This window comes from Nerophis ophidion, linkage group LG04, assembly GCF_033978795.1.
Source record: "Nerophis ophidion isolate RoL-2023_Sa linkage group LG04, RoL_Noph_v1.0, whole genome shotgun sequence".
Lineage (NCBI taxonomy): Eukaryota > Metazoa > Chordata > Actinopteri > Syngnathiformes > Syngnathidae > Nerophis > Nerophis ophidion.
In genome coordinates, this window is record NC_084614.1 from 40,794,233 (window position 1) to 40,810,866 (window position 16,634).

General features: G+C 36.5%; 1 protein-coding gene across 2 annotated transcripts in view; it reads right to left on the reverse strand.

The window, feature by feature from the left end:
* slc8a2a (solute carrier family 8 member 2a) overlaps nt 1–16,634 on the reverse strand; it is a 140,654-nt gene that overhangs the window by 8,774 nt on the left and 115,246 nt on the right. For both annotated transcript variants that reach the window (XM_061898061.1, XM_061898062.1), the window contains one exon: nt 7,855–7,954. In XM_061898061.1, the coding sequence (XP_061754045.1) occupies nt 7,855–7,954 (100 nt within the window). The remainder of the gene's footprint in view (nt 1–7,854; nt 7,955–16,634) is intronic.

Genomic DNA, 16,634 nt, shown 5'->3' on the forward strand with positions numbered 1-16,634 from the left:
GCTAGGCAACATCATTGTCTTAAGTTGATGCTAAGTTAGCTAACGTTATTCCTTGTATCAAGACAAACATATTCATTTGCTGTACGAGCTGTCAGGGGAATTTCCAATGAACATGAAACATAATGTTGGTTATTGTCTGCTGGTTCTGCATCAATGATGATTTGGAGTAAGCATGTGTGAGTTGAGTGCTTCTCAAATGGTTTATCTTCAGGAAGAAAAACATTTTTCCATATTATCAAGTCGTGAGCCAAATTTTTAAATCATTCAAGTTTATTTCACAGAAAAATAGCACAGTAGACTTGTCTTGTTAATCGGTGTGACCTTGACTAAAATAATCTTGTTTTGTCACCAGAAAAATGGCTACAGCTAAAGCATCTGGTTTTGATTCCAGAAAAATAGTAACATTTTAGTATTTGTTTTCAGAAAGATGGCTGAAAGTATCGGGTTTTGTTGCCCCATTTAGATTTAAAAAAATATATTTCCATGTCTGTCCTGAGTCCTCCTCCAACTTGTTAGTCGGTTTGCCTTTTGCTAAAATACTCACTAATAGTCACTAGAAAAATTGCTAAAAAATATCTGGTTTTGTTGCCACAATTAGATTTTTTTCTCCCTAAACTTTTTTTTTTTTCATGCACACATCTGACTGCGACTCACTGAAAATGACACACAATCCACTTTTATGTCACGACCCACCAGTTGGAAAGCACTGGTCAACTGTATAACAGTTACTGTAATATTTCCATGTCTGTCCAGAGTGATTGACCACTTTGCAAAAATGAAAACGAGACGTTACAGTTTACTTCTCAGAAAATGATTCCCTAAACAGACACACAACAGTTGTTCATTTATTCTACTACTGTGGATTTATTGTTTTGTGTATATTTTCTAGTTTTGTGTATCTGAAATAGGATCAGCCACATTGCCATAAATGCAAATTAAATAATATAAAAGAACCCAGAGATGTAGGGGTGCTTTATTTTTTGTTTTACTTTTGTAGATGTTAAATTTGCAGATGATTACTGCAATAAATATTTCAAAAAGATTCATTGCTCTTCCTTTTTGCTTTTACCAGTAGCAGTTTAGAAGTCTGGAGTAAAAAAGTGCACAAGTAGGTCAAATGCATTAGTTAATTTCAGGTGGTTAATCAAAGATCCATACAACATAATCTGATATGATTTCATAGTTTAAAGCACTATTTATGTATTTTTTATGATAAATAAGTGCTAAAAATGTTTTTGCTTGGGCGCTTTGCACGCTCACATGAAGTTTTTGTGCCCCAGGTGTGCCCCAGTACAGTATTAGGTCTAGTGACGCCCCTGGTCAGTCCAGACTAAAATAAAGATAAAATGACAGTGGCTACATCTAAAAACAAGTGACGATGAAGCTGAAATAGAGCAAAAATGATTAAATCTAACAAAAATATACAGTATTTCTTAATAGCTGGGTTGCAATCATGTGACCGTGCGGCACATCCGAGCACTTCTGGGCTTAAGGCCATGGCCAGTATGCTACTGTTTATTTACCTGAATCAGTGTATCACATTTGGGTTTATTTTGAAGGGTTTAGAGGCAAATATATATACGCAATCATGAAAAAAAATATTTGCAGTGGAGTGAATTTATACACTCTTAAGAAAAAATAATTTTTAAAATGATTTACACCATTTATCATGACCAAGAAGTTACTGCTTGTTACAACATTACTTCATTTGACACTTTTTACACTATTTAGAGAAGAAAAGAATAAAGGCACATTGTGTCTATACATCCAAGGTGTCCACAAAATAAGCTAATAAGCTAGTATCGTATTTGATTGACATAACAATCGCCATAATGCTGTGATCGTTAGACTAATGAGAAAAAAAAAGATATGTTTTTTTGCAGTTGATTTCCATCCATCCATCCATTTTCTACCGCTTGTCCTATTCGGGGACGCAGGAGCCAAGCTCAGCTGCATTCGGGCGGAAGGCGTCGTACACCCAACACAAATAGGCAGACAACATTCACACTCACATTCACACACTAGGGACAATTTTTTAGTGTTGCCAATCAACCTATCCCAAGGTACATGTTTTTGGAGGAGGGAGGAAGCCGGAGTACCCGTAGGGAACTCACGCAGTCACGGGGAGAACATGCAAACTCCACACAGAAAGATCCCAAGCCCGGGATTGAACCCAGGACAACCCAGGACAACTCAGGACCTTCGTATTGTGAGGCACATGCACTAACCCCTCCCCCATCGTGCTGCCCTGCAGTTGATTTCCTCCGACAAAAATTAATTAGTCTGTCATCTACAATTCATATCCGCAGTTGTTTTTTTATGATGTGAAGTTCATATTTTGTTTCATTATTTAGCTATATATGTCCCTGATGTTAAGCAATGTTAGCTAGAGCTATCAAGGTTCAGTAAGCTTTTGAGCCTCCGAGAGATTTATTAATCAAGTTTATTTATACCATTAAGGATATTTTTGATGCTAAAAAATATCACCAAAGACACTAATGTGGTCATCCATGTTGAATAAAGCACTTGTCTTTCCTGCACAACAACAACTAAGTTTTCAGTTTCTGTTATGAAAATGGACAATGAGAATACAGTGGATTGGACCAACATTCACAATATTTATTACTAAAACTTGACATAATGTTTGTTTATTTGCACAACCAGGTTTTCGGAGTTATATTTAGACACAGCAACCACAAAAGAACACAAACTAATAGAATAGAATAGAATAGAATAGAATGTACTTTATTGATCCCTGGGGGAAATTCAGTAATGCCATCTCTTGTACTTTTATTACTGTAAGTTCTACTCTGAAACACTACTAATATGGTAGAGAATAAACTTGATTGCATCACAAAAAGTTTCCCAAACAAATCAAATGTTCAAACACACATTTTACAATGTGATCGCTTCAGACCCAAGCATGGTCGGATTGTATTCCACTAGATGATGACAGTGATTATCCCAAGAGCAATTTCCTTTGACTCACTTTCATTTTTTCCCTGACTTTATTATGAACAACTTCTTTCCGGACTCTATGAACGCTTTTTCCTATCTCCCTATTTGAACGACTAGAACACCCAAGAACAGAACAGCTCAGTTCTGCTCAAAGTCTGCACTCACTGTCACTTGTTTTAATGCTGCTTGATCATCAAATGAATTAAACTGTGTTGAAAAAAAACAGATATGATGTCATATGCAACCCAGCTAAACTAATCACTAAAAACCCGGATTACTTTTTAAATATATGTATACATTTGTTTTAGCCTTTGTAAAGAATATATCTGCGTCATCGCCGATTAAGCAAATTATATGATGACGTTATATTGACACAGTCCCCAAAACATCGCTAGGCATGCCCCTACCGCCAAAAGTATACTGGAAATCTGTTGCAAACACTGCACCTATGGTAACGTGGCAGTTTATTAGTATATAGGCCAAACAAAAAAGGGAAAAGCCTGTGTTATTGTTTCACATAAGGATTGTGGATTATTAGCATAATAAAAACTACAAAAAAACCCATACACTCTAAAACCTACATCATTTTAACATGAAACTTAAATGAGCATTCAGATGTCAATGTATTCAACATTACTCAAAAACTAATTCGAAATCCACGATGCACTGAGATGCACAGAGTAAGTGAACCGCAAAGTTACGGGGCAACATTGCATTGCAATCAAGCACTTTCTGGGACCCTCAATGAGACCGTTGCACCTTCATCCATCCATCCATTTCCTACCGCGTATTCCCTTTGGGGGGGCGGGGGGCGCTGCTGCATATCTCAGCTACAATCGGGCGGAAGGCGGAGTACACCCTGGACAAGTCACCACCTCATCATCGCATGGCCAACACAGAAGACAGACAACATTCACACTCACATTCTCACACTAGGGACCATTTTGTGTTGCCAATCAACCTATCCCCAGGTGCATGTCTTTGGAAGTGGGAGGAAGCCGGAGTACCCGGAGGGAACCCACGCATTCACGGGGAGGACATGCAAACTCCACACAGAAAGATCCCGAGCCCGGGATTGAACCCTGACTACTCAGGACCTTCGTATTGTGAGGCAGACGCACTAACCCCTCTGCCACCGTGAAGCCCCAGAAGGATTTGAACTTGCGCGTGGAGACCCCAAAGGACTTCTAGTCAATCTCCTTAACCACTCGGCAATGATAACACACACCGTTGCACCTATTGTGGCCAATTCCACAGAATTAACTGTTTCATATTTCTCAGGTTTTATGGGTGCCTTCTCTGGACTGCGAGTTTTAGCTCTTTCCACAGATGTTCAACTGGCTTGTTACTAGCAACCAGAAGTAACCAGACCAAAACAAGAATTTTTAAAGTGTCAATGCATTGAAACATTAAAGCAGAGATCCAGACAGACAGCGTCTGACGCACTTTTTAAATGTTATTGTCAACCTTATGTTAAGATCGACAGATATGTTTTTTCAGAGCCGATACTGATTATTAGTAGTCAAGCAGGTCTATAACTGATATTTGGAGTAGATATTCATTTGCAGTAAAATTGATTTAAACATGAACAATATGTCAGTAAACAGCTGGACAATGTTTTAAGTTGTTTTTGTAACACTATTTTTTTTAGGAAACTTTGGACCATCCATCCATCCATCCATTTTCTACCGCTTATTCCCTTTCGGGGTCGCGGTAGCGACATAATGTTTAATGTGGTGCTAATGTTGTGGTTATTAGCACCAAACAACATCAGGAGATTTCACAAAAAACTTTTTTATGTGTCAAAGAGGAGACTTAACATTTGCATTTTAAAATATAGGAAATCTCCTGCGATTTTTCTACATCATAATAACTCGCCACCTAATCAATTTCATAAAAGTTCATGGATTTAATACATTGTAAGGTTTCCTCATGAAGAACAATGGTTGGTTGGTTGGTTGGTTAGTTGAAGTTTATTTCAAATATCTAGACAGTTTAACAATGATACATCACATATTTTAATTTCTCTTTACAACAAGTGCGAAAAGGAGTTGGCAGAAGCAAAGCGTATTTAAACCTACCCTTTTTCATTTCATAGCAATTAATAGGGATGTATATCGTTAGGATCTGATAACGATATCGATATTCCTTATTGAAACCATTATTCATCGGTATGTTTATCGGTACTTTGTGTAAATAAAGATGTGAACAATTTTTTTTTTAATTAACATTTTTATGAGCACAAGAGAGTGTGCACCAGCAACATCATGATATGGCATCTCAAGCAGGGAAATCTTTTATGTTATGTTACCAAATTTAACGGTTGCAAAAACATTTATACCACATTCTAACTTTGTATAGCCTGCATAATATATTTAATTTAAGTATGAAATCACTATTCTTGCTAACCAGACAATAAAACACAGAAATCACACAGTGAGGCACTGCAGTGCTTGAATCACCATGTAGAAGGGGGCCGTAGGTAAGCTTGCAGGTGCATGTTGCTGCTGTTTTTCAAGGGAAAAAGACATTGAAATTTGAACAGGGGTCGGCAACATTTTACATCAACAGAGCAATTTGTTGCAGGACAGTTTTCCACCCAAATAAAACCAATTTGGAGCCACAAAACCTATTTGATCACTATGTTGAAGTTAATGTTATATGTACAGTTTCCCAAAAACTATTGTCATGTTACGTTCCTGTCTTGTCCTCTCCTCCCATGTTTTGCATGTTATTTTGTTACTGGTTTCTCTTCTTGTTTTTTCATGTAGTTTTCCAACAGTAAGTAATGACCCACACCTGTCGCAACCTGACAATTAGTCAAGATCCAACATTGCTCAATATTTGTTTTATGATCTGTTGTGTTGTCACCAGTGTTATGAAAATTATTTTAAAAAAAAATAATTATTATATTTAGTACAGGGATTGTATGTGGTTGTATCTCATTTTTCACAAACAGGGTATTGTGGAATTACATGACTATCACTTAATGGAATTGTTTTTAATTATTCCCCCGTAGTAGTTAAAGTAGCTTTGTTGTCACACATCTCCTTTTCTTCCATGTTTCTCCTTTACTAGGTAGTTCCATGGTTCTGTACTATTGTTCTATTCTATCTACAACTTGTTTATGCTGCTGCCTTAATGCAAGCTCTGTCTTCCCCCTCCAAATCCTCTTGTGTACCGTGGCATACGCCTAAAAAAAGTCTAACCTTGCGAAACAGCGACATGGCAAAGCCTGTAATTTGTTGGCTTTAGTACTTGTCCTGTGTTGATGTCATTCAATCAAGAGGCATACTGCCCACCTTTGCAAAAATGCCTTCTTTGTTTACAATTAAAGTATTGTAACACAGCACCAGTTCCAATAACACTGAATCGCTCTCTAGTTACCATTGTATACTAGAAACAAAGGAAGCTAACAAGCTAAATGAAGACACTGCCCCCAGAATTGAATGACTAATGCAGAACTTTGAAAGACTCATGGCGGTGCCTCAAGGGACAGTGTTGTGACTACAGTACTCAGAAGCATAAACTAGCTGGAACCACACCAGAAAAATTAAAGAGCTGCAGTTTGCAAACCCCTGAAGTAGATAAACTGAATGAATGAATGAATGAATCTGACTGGATTATAAATCTAAATTCAAAATACTTCTCCAAACTGGACTTTCTGACAAAACTTAAGGCAGGCATACTTTCTTAACAAAATAAGTTTTTCTGAAGAAGGATAGGCATGTACTTCAGATAAATAAAAAAAGGTAAGAACACAAATATGTTTAAATGTTGTTAAAACCAAATAAATGAGACTAAGAAGTATTTGGAAACAACATTTTTATGAAACTAAATTATTATTTTTTGGGGTTATTTTTCTATATGAGCAAATCAACATTAAAGTACCAGTAGAATGGAAAAACAAGTTGACTTCATATGCATAATTGTGCTTCATGATTGTATGCAATAAACTATTACCAATTGTACTTCCAAACCGCAAAGTATGTGAAAATACCGTCGAAACATCACGAAATGCCTCAATTTCAGAAGAATATTCTGCTCCGAAAGTCTTCAGAAATCGGTGTTATAAATCAGATATACATGAATAGTTTCAATATAGAGGCAACCTGTTTTTCCATTCTACTGGCACTTTAATTGGAGCACATTAATCTAAAATGTAAAATCAGGCATCAACGCATCACCACCCACACAGCTCAGCGCAAGTCATTGGTGTAAAAATTTATTTTTACAAATTTCACTTGACTGGTACCTCAATTTTCATTAATGTAACTTTTTGCAAAATTTGGTTTTCCACGCAAATTTTCACCAAACTTTCCCCCGCGATTTTTGTATATCGTTTTGATTATTGTACTGCCAAACATTGCGGCTAACTAATCTGTTTGGGAGGTTTTCATTCCATGATATCGAGTGTCCAAACATCGAGTAGCATGGGTTGGTGACTTTTGGTTGGATGTTGAGTCTTTGTACTTTTTTTTAATCAAGTGCAAAACAATCTACCATGGGGCCAAATTAAGTTTTGGGGGCCAGCACTTTGATAAAAATGGGGTGACACACTATTAGATATGAGAAAAAACTCCAAGATAGCATCCATGTGGCTCTTCCCTGCCCTCTTCTCTCTCTGCTTATTCTCCATTAAGAGTCTTCTATAAAGGTAAAAGTGTTGGTAAATGTGCATTTATACATTTCATTCATCATCATTATTCTATAAAAATGTGATTTATTTCTTATGGGAAACATTGCGCAACTCAAATAACTAACAAGGTACCACTGCGTTAAAAAAAAAATCGTACGTTTGTTGGTTTGCAGTTATTTCATTGACCGTTGTGAATTTTTCCTTTAGTTCTCAGAAGGGTACTGACAGTTTTATCCGGGTGTGTATTAGTGACTCACCTGCACTGACGGTCATTGCTTCAATGAACTGCTCCCTCCATGAATGGGAGCCAATCACAACAGCCAGATTTGTGTCCTTTATGAGTTTATCCACAGTGATCTGTCGGGTTAAATAAACAACAGCGAGATGAATATCATGATCATGTCGGTATCAGCATCTTTTTTTGAGAAATCTGTTGCAAAACAACCACTGGAAATAAAATATTACTGTATGTATACAACAAACGTATAAACTGCTAAATCAATCAAACTATGTTTTAAAGGTGTGGCCACAGAGAACCACATAGTATCCTACCGGCTATGCATCAAAAAAAAAAAAACTGCAATTTGAAATGATACTGCTAGAAATGTATGCGTTTAACAAAATGTTTAGTATTGTGGTTGTAGTTTGCAATGTCATTCTAATCCATTGCATCATATTACATATTTTTAATGTAGCTAATATAAACAGCAGTTGAGTTCAGTTTATTTCGAACATGCAAGCATACAACATGATACATCTCAATTTCCAGTTTCTCTTTTCAACATGTTTGAAAAGGAGTAGGAAGAAGCAGAGCTTATTTAATCCTACCCTTTTTCATTTCCATAACAGTTGCGAAAACGTTTGTTCACTTCCTGTTCTCAATTTATTCACAATATACTCCATACGTAATAACAATAAAAATAAATAAATAAATAAGAATTGGTGAAGTAAGTTATATTTCATATGATGAGATAAGTAAGATTATTTGAGAATGAATGAATGGATGAAATATATTCAAAATGTTTATCATTATTCTTCTTCTTTGTACTTTGTAAACACTAAGTTTGAAAAGTTTCTTGCAGTACTGTTGTATACTACTGTAAACTTCTACTACAATAACATCGTATTGTATTACTGTATTTAAGTGAAAGAGAAGAAACATTACGAGCCATAAAAATAATACAAAAAAGTAGAGATGGGCGAATCAATTCAACTATCAAGAGTATCGATAACAAGGGGAATATTAGTATCAATCCATACTATGGTGATGTGACCTATATTTTTCAGTTTTCCATCATTTTCAGAAAAATCAGCGTGTTGTTTGATTTTTCTAATTGTTACATTCATATATTGTTTACACAGACGGAATTTGGGGGGAGAAAAGCTCAAGGATATAAATGAGAACCAATATAAGTTGTTGCTTTTATTTACTTACGTTGCACTTCAGATTTTATTTTGCTTAATAACAAGGAATTGCCACCAGTGTTATTTTGTTAATGTTAATGTTTGTTGGTTGTCTTATATTGTTGTATTTATATAGTGTTAAATTGCATTTTTTGTCTCTTTTTCTTGTGTTTTATTCTGATTATATTTGTGATCAACAAATTAAAGGTAAAGTCACAAGATGGTTCGATGATCTTAAAAAAATATTTAATTGAAAAATTAGCAACGGTTTCCCTGTACTCCCCTTACTCTATATATTACTGCCAACTGCTGTTAAACTTTAATTCATATGATATTTAATTTTTCAATGCATATACATATTCAATGACATAACATTTGAGTAAAAAAAGATCACTACCAAATCACATGAACATTCGAAACCAGTGATTAGCAACTGGTAAACCGCGACACAAAATTTGGCGGATAAGATATTTGCCTATACAAAAAATATGACAAAATATACTAAAATAAAATACTTTTATTCTGAGGAGGATTTTTCAAATTAGCGGGATGTCGTCTATTTCTCTTTAATTAGCTCTGTAGTGGTAATTGAAACCTACTGTCAAAGAAGAAATCGTAGTACTGCCATTAAGATGTTGAATGTGTCAGTCCTATCATTTGTTGAGCCTTAAACAAATATTATGCTTATTATATCAGCTGTTTAAAGAAAAACTGCACTTTTGAGGGGGATTTTGCCCATTCACAATTTACAATAACAACAACAATAACACGCGTCCTTGCCTTTTCTGCGCATTCTAAAAACCTCCTAGCACAATGCGGCTAAGCAATGCGGCTATCCAGTCTATAAATGCCTCTGAAAAAACATAAAAACAACAAACATTGCTACACTTAAATGCTGTAAGCTGCATATGTAACTAAGCTATTACACAATTGTTTTTGTAAGAGATAAGAGCGAGGAACTACTTTCTATTAACAGGAGGTAATGCTAGCCACCTGGACTGCTCTTGTAGAGCCTTTTGAGTTTGTAGACGTTAATGCTAAGTTATGAATTATGCCTCACACCTGTAAAGTAGAGGTTGTGGCCATAAGGTGAGAAGTTGGTCAACTTTGACGTTCCACATGCTACGTGAACAATCTACAGCAGTGAATATTGGCTTTTAACTTCCTGAGAACATCGCTTAAAAAACTCAGCAAAATATTTATTTGCTACAAGCATTGATTTATTTCAGGAGGGAGACATTTTCTGAATTTAGACAAAACGTCCATTGCTATGCGCTCTGTGCATTACTTAAAGAAGTTTGAGTAATGCTTAAAATGACAAAAATAAGTGAATAATAAATGTTAGCATGAATGCCCCTGTTACTACATTACATCCATACTTACAGCATGTGTATCAAACTTTGGAGGTTTTCTGATGGGTTTTTAAAAAAAAGGCTTTATAGACGGAATTGATGAAACCCCATTACCTGCAATGTTAGCCTTCTTGTGGTGGAAGCAAAAGTAAAAAAAAATGCAGTTTTTCTATCAGTAGAATGTACGTCTTAGTTGTTTAATTGTTATATTTGGGATTCTTTGAAAAAGCCATGTAAAGTCGGTAATGCTAATTGCAAGCACATCAACGGAATTTCAATGTAAATATGCCTTCACACAAGCGCATTTTGTTGAAGTGCATTTTTTTTAATATATTTTGTTTGTGTCGAAGAAAAACAATTTCTATTTTGAGTTATAATTGAGATGTTCTATGTTTTACGGTTTACTTTTACAGTATTACAAAGTTAAGGTTCTGAAATGAAACATTAGGAGCACAGAGTAGAAATAAAAGGTGTGTCTTATACAAAGTGAAATCACTTAAATTTAAACACTGCACTTTTTTCTACTAAATATAAGTTATTTGACAAATTTGAGCTTACATTTTTTACAAAAGGGGTGATGTGGGTCTGCAGCCAAACCAGTTGAAATCTACTAATCCAAGCAAATTATGACTTGTGTTTGGTCCATGCAAAATCTTTTCTAACAGACACAGAGCAGGGCTGACAACTATGAATCCATAGTTCCAGATTGAGCACAAACACTTGCTTGTTTTCCACAGAGATTACACAACATTGCTGTAACAATAATCCTGTCATGTATAATGCAGGCGGGTCATTGCCATCAGGGTTTCAAATTAGCTGCTCCACCATTCTGTCACACTTGCATAGACACTGAAACAGAGCAGTGACTGTCTCTTTTAACAGTATCATTATGGTGCTTTTTACGTTTTTGTGCAGTATACACAGAAACGGAAACGAGGTATAACATGAGTTAGGGGTACCCCCATCCAATATTGACATTGATGCGATGTCAGCAAAAAACCAACAACATTAATTTATATCTAAACTCTCTGACAAAAACCGTCCTGCATCACGTTTACTTGTGCAAACTGGACAGGAGCATCATTCAATTTATTGTTTCATGAGTTTAATTTAATGGATTATTGTGGCCACTCTGTGTCAACAAAAAACAAATACAACTCTGCTTTAACTTAAAGACTGTATAATCCCATTCCGCTGAGTTAATAATAACTATGTTAGTGTTTTTCATACTTACCATTGTTCTACGTTTGACTAATTTCACTTGAATAAATATTTTCTAACATTTCACACTACATTTGTGCTAATATCGTATTGGATCAGTATCAGTATCGGCCAATACTAAGGCTCCAATGTCGGTATTGTACAAACCCCATTTCCATATGAGTTGAGAAATTGTGTTAGATGTAAATATAAACGGAATACAATGATTTGCAAATCCTTTTCAACCCATATTCAGTTGAATATGCTACAAAGACAACATATTTGATTTTTAAACTGATAAACTTTTTTTTTTTTGGTGCAAATAATCATTAACTTTAGAGTTTGATGCCAGCAACACGTGACAAAGAAGTTGGGAAAGGTGGCAATAAATAGTGATAAAGTTGAGGAATGCTCATCAAACACTTATTTGGAACATCCCACAGGTGTGCAGGCTAATTGGGAACAGGTGGGTGCCATGATTGGGTATAAAAACAGCTTCCCAAAAAATGCTCAGTCTTTCACAAGAAAGGATGGGGCGAGGTATACCCTTTTGTCCATAACTGCGTGAGCAAATAGTCAAACAGTTTAAGAACGTTTCTCAAAGTGCAATTGCAAGAAATTTAGGGATTTCAACATCTACGGTCAATAATATCATCAACAGGTTGAGAGAATCTGGAGAAATCACTCCACGTAAGCGGCATGGCCAGAAACCAACATTGAATGACCGTGACCTTCGAACCCTCAGATGGCACTGTATAAAAAACCAACATCAATTTATAAAGGATATCACCACATGGGTTAAAGAACACTTCAGAAAACCACTGTCACTAGATACAGTTCGTCGCTACATCTGTAAGTGCAAGTTAAAGCTCTATTATGCAAAGCTAAAGCCATTTATCAATTACATCCAGAAACGCTGCCGGCTTCTCAGGGCCCAAGATCATCTAAGATGGACTGATGCAAAGTGGAAAAGTGTTGTGTGGTCTGACGAGTCCACATTTCAAATTGTTTTTGGAAATATTTGACATCATTTCATCCGGACCAAAGGGGAAACGAACCATCCAGACTGTTATCGACGCAAAGTTCAAAAGCCAGCATTTGTGATGGTATAGGGGTGCATTAGTGCCCAAGGCATGGGTAACTTACACATCTTTGAAGACACCATTAATGCTGAAAGGTACATACAGGTTTTCGAACAACATATGCTGCCATCCAAGCGCCGTCTTTTTAATGGACGCCCCTGCTTATTTCAGCAAGACAATGCCAAGCCACATTGAGCATGTGTTACAACAGTGTGGTTTCGTAAAAAAAGAGTGTAGGTACTTTCCTGGCCCGCCTGAAGTCCAGACCTGTCTCCCATCGAAAATGTGTGTCGCATTATGAAGCGGAAAATACGACAGCTGAGACCCCGGACTGTTGAACGACTGAAGTTCTACATAAAACAACAATGGGAAAGAATTCCACTTTCAAAGCTTCGATAATTAGTTTCCTCAGTTCCCAAACGTTAATTGAGTGTTGTTAAAAGAAAAGGTGATGTAACACAGTGGTGAACATGTCCTTTCCCAATTACTTTGGCAAGTGTTGCAGCCATGAAATCCTAAGTTAATTATTATTTACAAAAAAAAAAAAAAAGTTTATGAGTTTGAACATCAAATATCTTGTTTTTGTAGTGCATTCAATTGAATATGGATTGAAAATGATTTGCAAATTATTGTATTGCGTTTATATTTACATCCAACACAACTTCCCAACTCATATGGAAACGGGGATTGTATCAGAAAATAAAAAAGTATATTAGGACACCCCTAACATGTGTAAAATGCTTGTGTCGACTGTGTAAAAGAAACTCTTGACTTGGTGCATCTTAAAATGCAGGTTGTGCATGAATAAGAAAAAGGGAGAACTTAATAAACAGCATTTACTGTTTATCCAGAGATGTACAGTATAATAAGAAAACAAAACAGGAACTTTTTCAGACCACACAGCATGCCGCTGAAACTGTACCTGATCGAGCACTCCATTGGGAGTCTGTGTGAGAAGTTGTCAGGTTAATAATGCAAACTTTCAAAGAACATTTTAAGACCAATTCGCAAGTTCATGATGATAATACCAGACAAACTGATAATCTCCATCCTATAGGGGTGTAACGGTACATGTATTTGTATTGAACCTTTTCGGTACGGGGAAGTACAAGTTTTTTAGGCTAAAGTTTTAACAAGTTGCTTTGCTTCTTCTGCCTCTGTGTCAGCACCCAGCATTGTCTCACCCACACAACCATCTGATTGGTTATTTACAAAGCGATAACAGCCAATCAGCAGTGCGTATTAAGAGCGCATGTAGTCAATGCTTCAGCGTCGAGCAGATATGTGTTTAGCAGGTGAGCATAAGACAGCGTACTCTCCCCAAATTATAATAAACACCTCCTAGTCAACGTTCTTGTTACATCACTATGAGCCCGTTGACATTCCGAAACTTATACTGCAGTTCAGCTCGCTCGCAGTCCTAGCTTGAGCTGAAGGCTAATTAACTTTTAGCGTAACGTTAGTTCATTTTGCTGTGTGTGTGTGTCTGTGTGTGTGTGTGTGTGTGTGTGTGTGTGTGTGTGTGTGTGCGCGTGCGTGTGTTAGGGGCAGCAAAGCCCCGTCTGTCTGTTATTTCACTTGAACTCCATGGTGTTCAGGGATGAATATTCTCTCCTTTTGTTGTTGTACTATTTTTTCAGCTATAGTTACATTAATCATTAGTAATGTAGCAGCCTAGTTTTGAATGGCAGGGTCCCTGCTATCACATGCTGACATAAATATAACATTTACATAATAAAAATCTACTAAAGGCTTCCCAAATGCTGTAATAAATTACGCATGATGAGTTGACCTTAAACTGTTTAATGTTGCTTTTTTATATGTAGAAGAAAAGTTTTGTCATTTTATTTAATCAAAGCAACAACTTGAGGCAGTTTAATGTGGATTAACGTGGGCAGAATTATTATAGTGTTCCCAATGTTAAAAGGATAAAGCCATTGTTTACACATCTGGTAAATAAATAACCAAAAAAATTATATTTTGTTGTTTACTTACTGTACCGAAAATGAACCGAACCGTGACCTCTAAACCGAGGTACGTACCGAATCGAAATTGTTGTGCATCGTTACATCCCTAACGTCCTATCTTTGGCCGTATCCCACTTAACCAGTTTTCCACTAAGCACTAAGGTTCTTTACTCTGGAATACTCACATAGGTATTCCAAACTCCTCATCTGCACTCACTAACTTTAAACATAAATTAAGGACCTGCCTGATGAATCAACATTCTCCATTTGTTCCTACCTTATAATGTAGCCAAATACTTCCTCACACACACACACCTAGACTCAATCCACACAAGAGAGACTACTTGTTGTCTTATTTTTTATATACTACGTTTAATTTAGTTTTTTAATTGACTGCTTTAGGCGAGAACCTTGCATGAGCCCTTTTTGGGGGTTTTTCTCACCTGCACTTATTTCTTATAACATATTTCTTATTACTTATTTCTTGTCTCTATGTATCTTAACGATATTACCTATTGTACTGTTTATATTGTGCGAATAAATAAATAAAATAATAAAAAAAAACATACAATCAAGGGATGTAACAGTGTACGTTATTGTATTTTTTGGTACAGAACTTTGGGTTTGGCACAGCAGATAACCAATTTCTCACATGGTACGTGTTACAAAAATACGATGCAGCCCTGCCTTCTGTGCATGAGTCAGGGTTAGTGATTGTCCCAAGGAGAAGCCAAAGCTTGAAAACACTCATTTGTCAATAAAGTCTCCTGTTTTGAAACACTTAGCCTTTTCCGGTGAACTACGTGAGCGGACAAATACAAGTGGAAAATGATGAAAGTAGTGTTGTGACGGTTTGCTGGCATCGTGGTGCGGGTTCCTTCTCTTAGGGATGCAGTCGGATTTGGACACAGCATGAAGGTAGGAAAATTATGATTTATTTACACTAAAAAAACACAGACTAGGAACATAAACACTTGCACAAGGCACTAAAGGCAAAACAAACAGAACTAGCGGGAGCTAGAAGAACTAAAAGCGCTAGCATGTGAACTAGGGAACAAACAAAAAGAAGCATAGCGCGGAAGCTAGCAAGTACAAGAAATTATTTTTTACCACAATTGGGAAACAGCGTCGTCACCTATTGCACGGAACATAAACTGCTAGGATGCGAGAGCGAATGAACAGAAAGGGCAGGCTTAAATAAGGTGATAATCACGAGGCAGGTGCGCGTAAAAAACAAGAGACAGGTGACACTAAGGGACAGGTGACACTAAGAGACAGGTGACACTAATGCGTGACTATGGCAACGGAAACAAACAGGAAGTGCCACCAGGAACTAAGGAAGACAGATACCAAACAGGATGTGATACAAAAACAGAACTAAACCAGAATATGACATGATCCGAGCAGCGGATCATGACAAGTGTGCTGCCATTGTTGCGTTGTGATGGGGAATAGGGCTACAAGCTGGAACAATTATTACTGCACTTCCACCAATAAGAAATGTTTATTTACTAAAAATAAAATAATAATCAAATTGTTAACTGTTGCACTTGTTTTCATGAATACACTTTACTAAAAAGAAACCTTGTCAACTAGGAGTGTACAAAATGTGGTATGGCGGCCATTTTCAACCCACCGCTTGTCAATTGTTTGTATGATAAACAAATATATATTACTATTAGAGCTGTTCAATTTAACTTGGTAATAAATGTGATTAATCACAAAAAACATTGCATTAATCATGTATAAACACAGACTGATCACGTGATTTAATCTAACTGCCGAGACTCCCTTACCTTAACTGTGGTTTAAAAGGCAGAGCACGTTGTTATACGGTCAGTGATCAGGTCAATGCATACGTCAGTGCAAAGGATGAATAGGTAGACCCTGACTCAGGGGTCGGGAACCTTTTTGGCTGAGAGAGCCATGAAAGCCAAATACTAAATGTATTTCCGTGAGAGCCATATCATATTTTTTAACACTGAATACAACTAAATGCGTGCATTTTTTAAGTAAGAACGACATTTTTAGA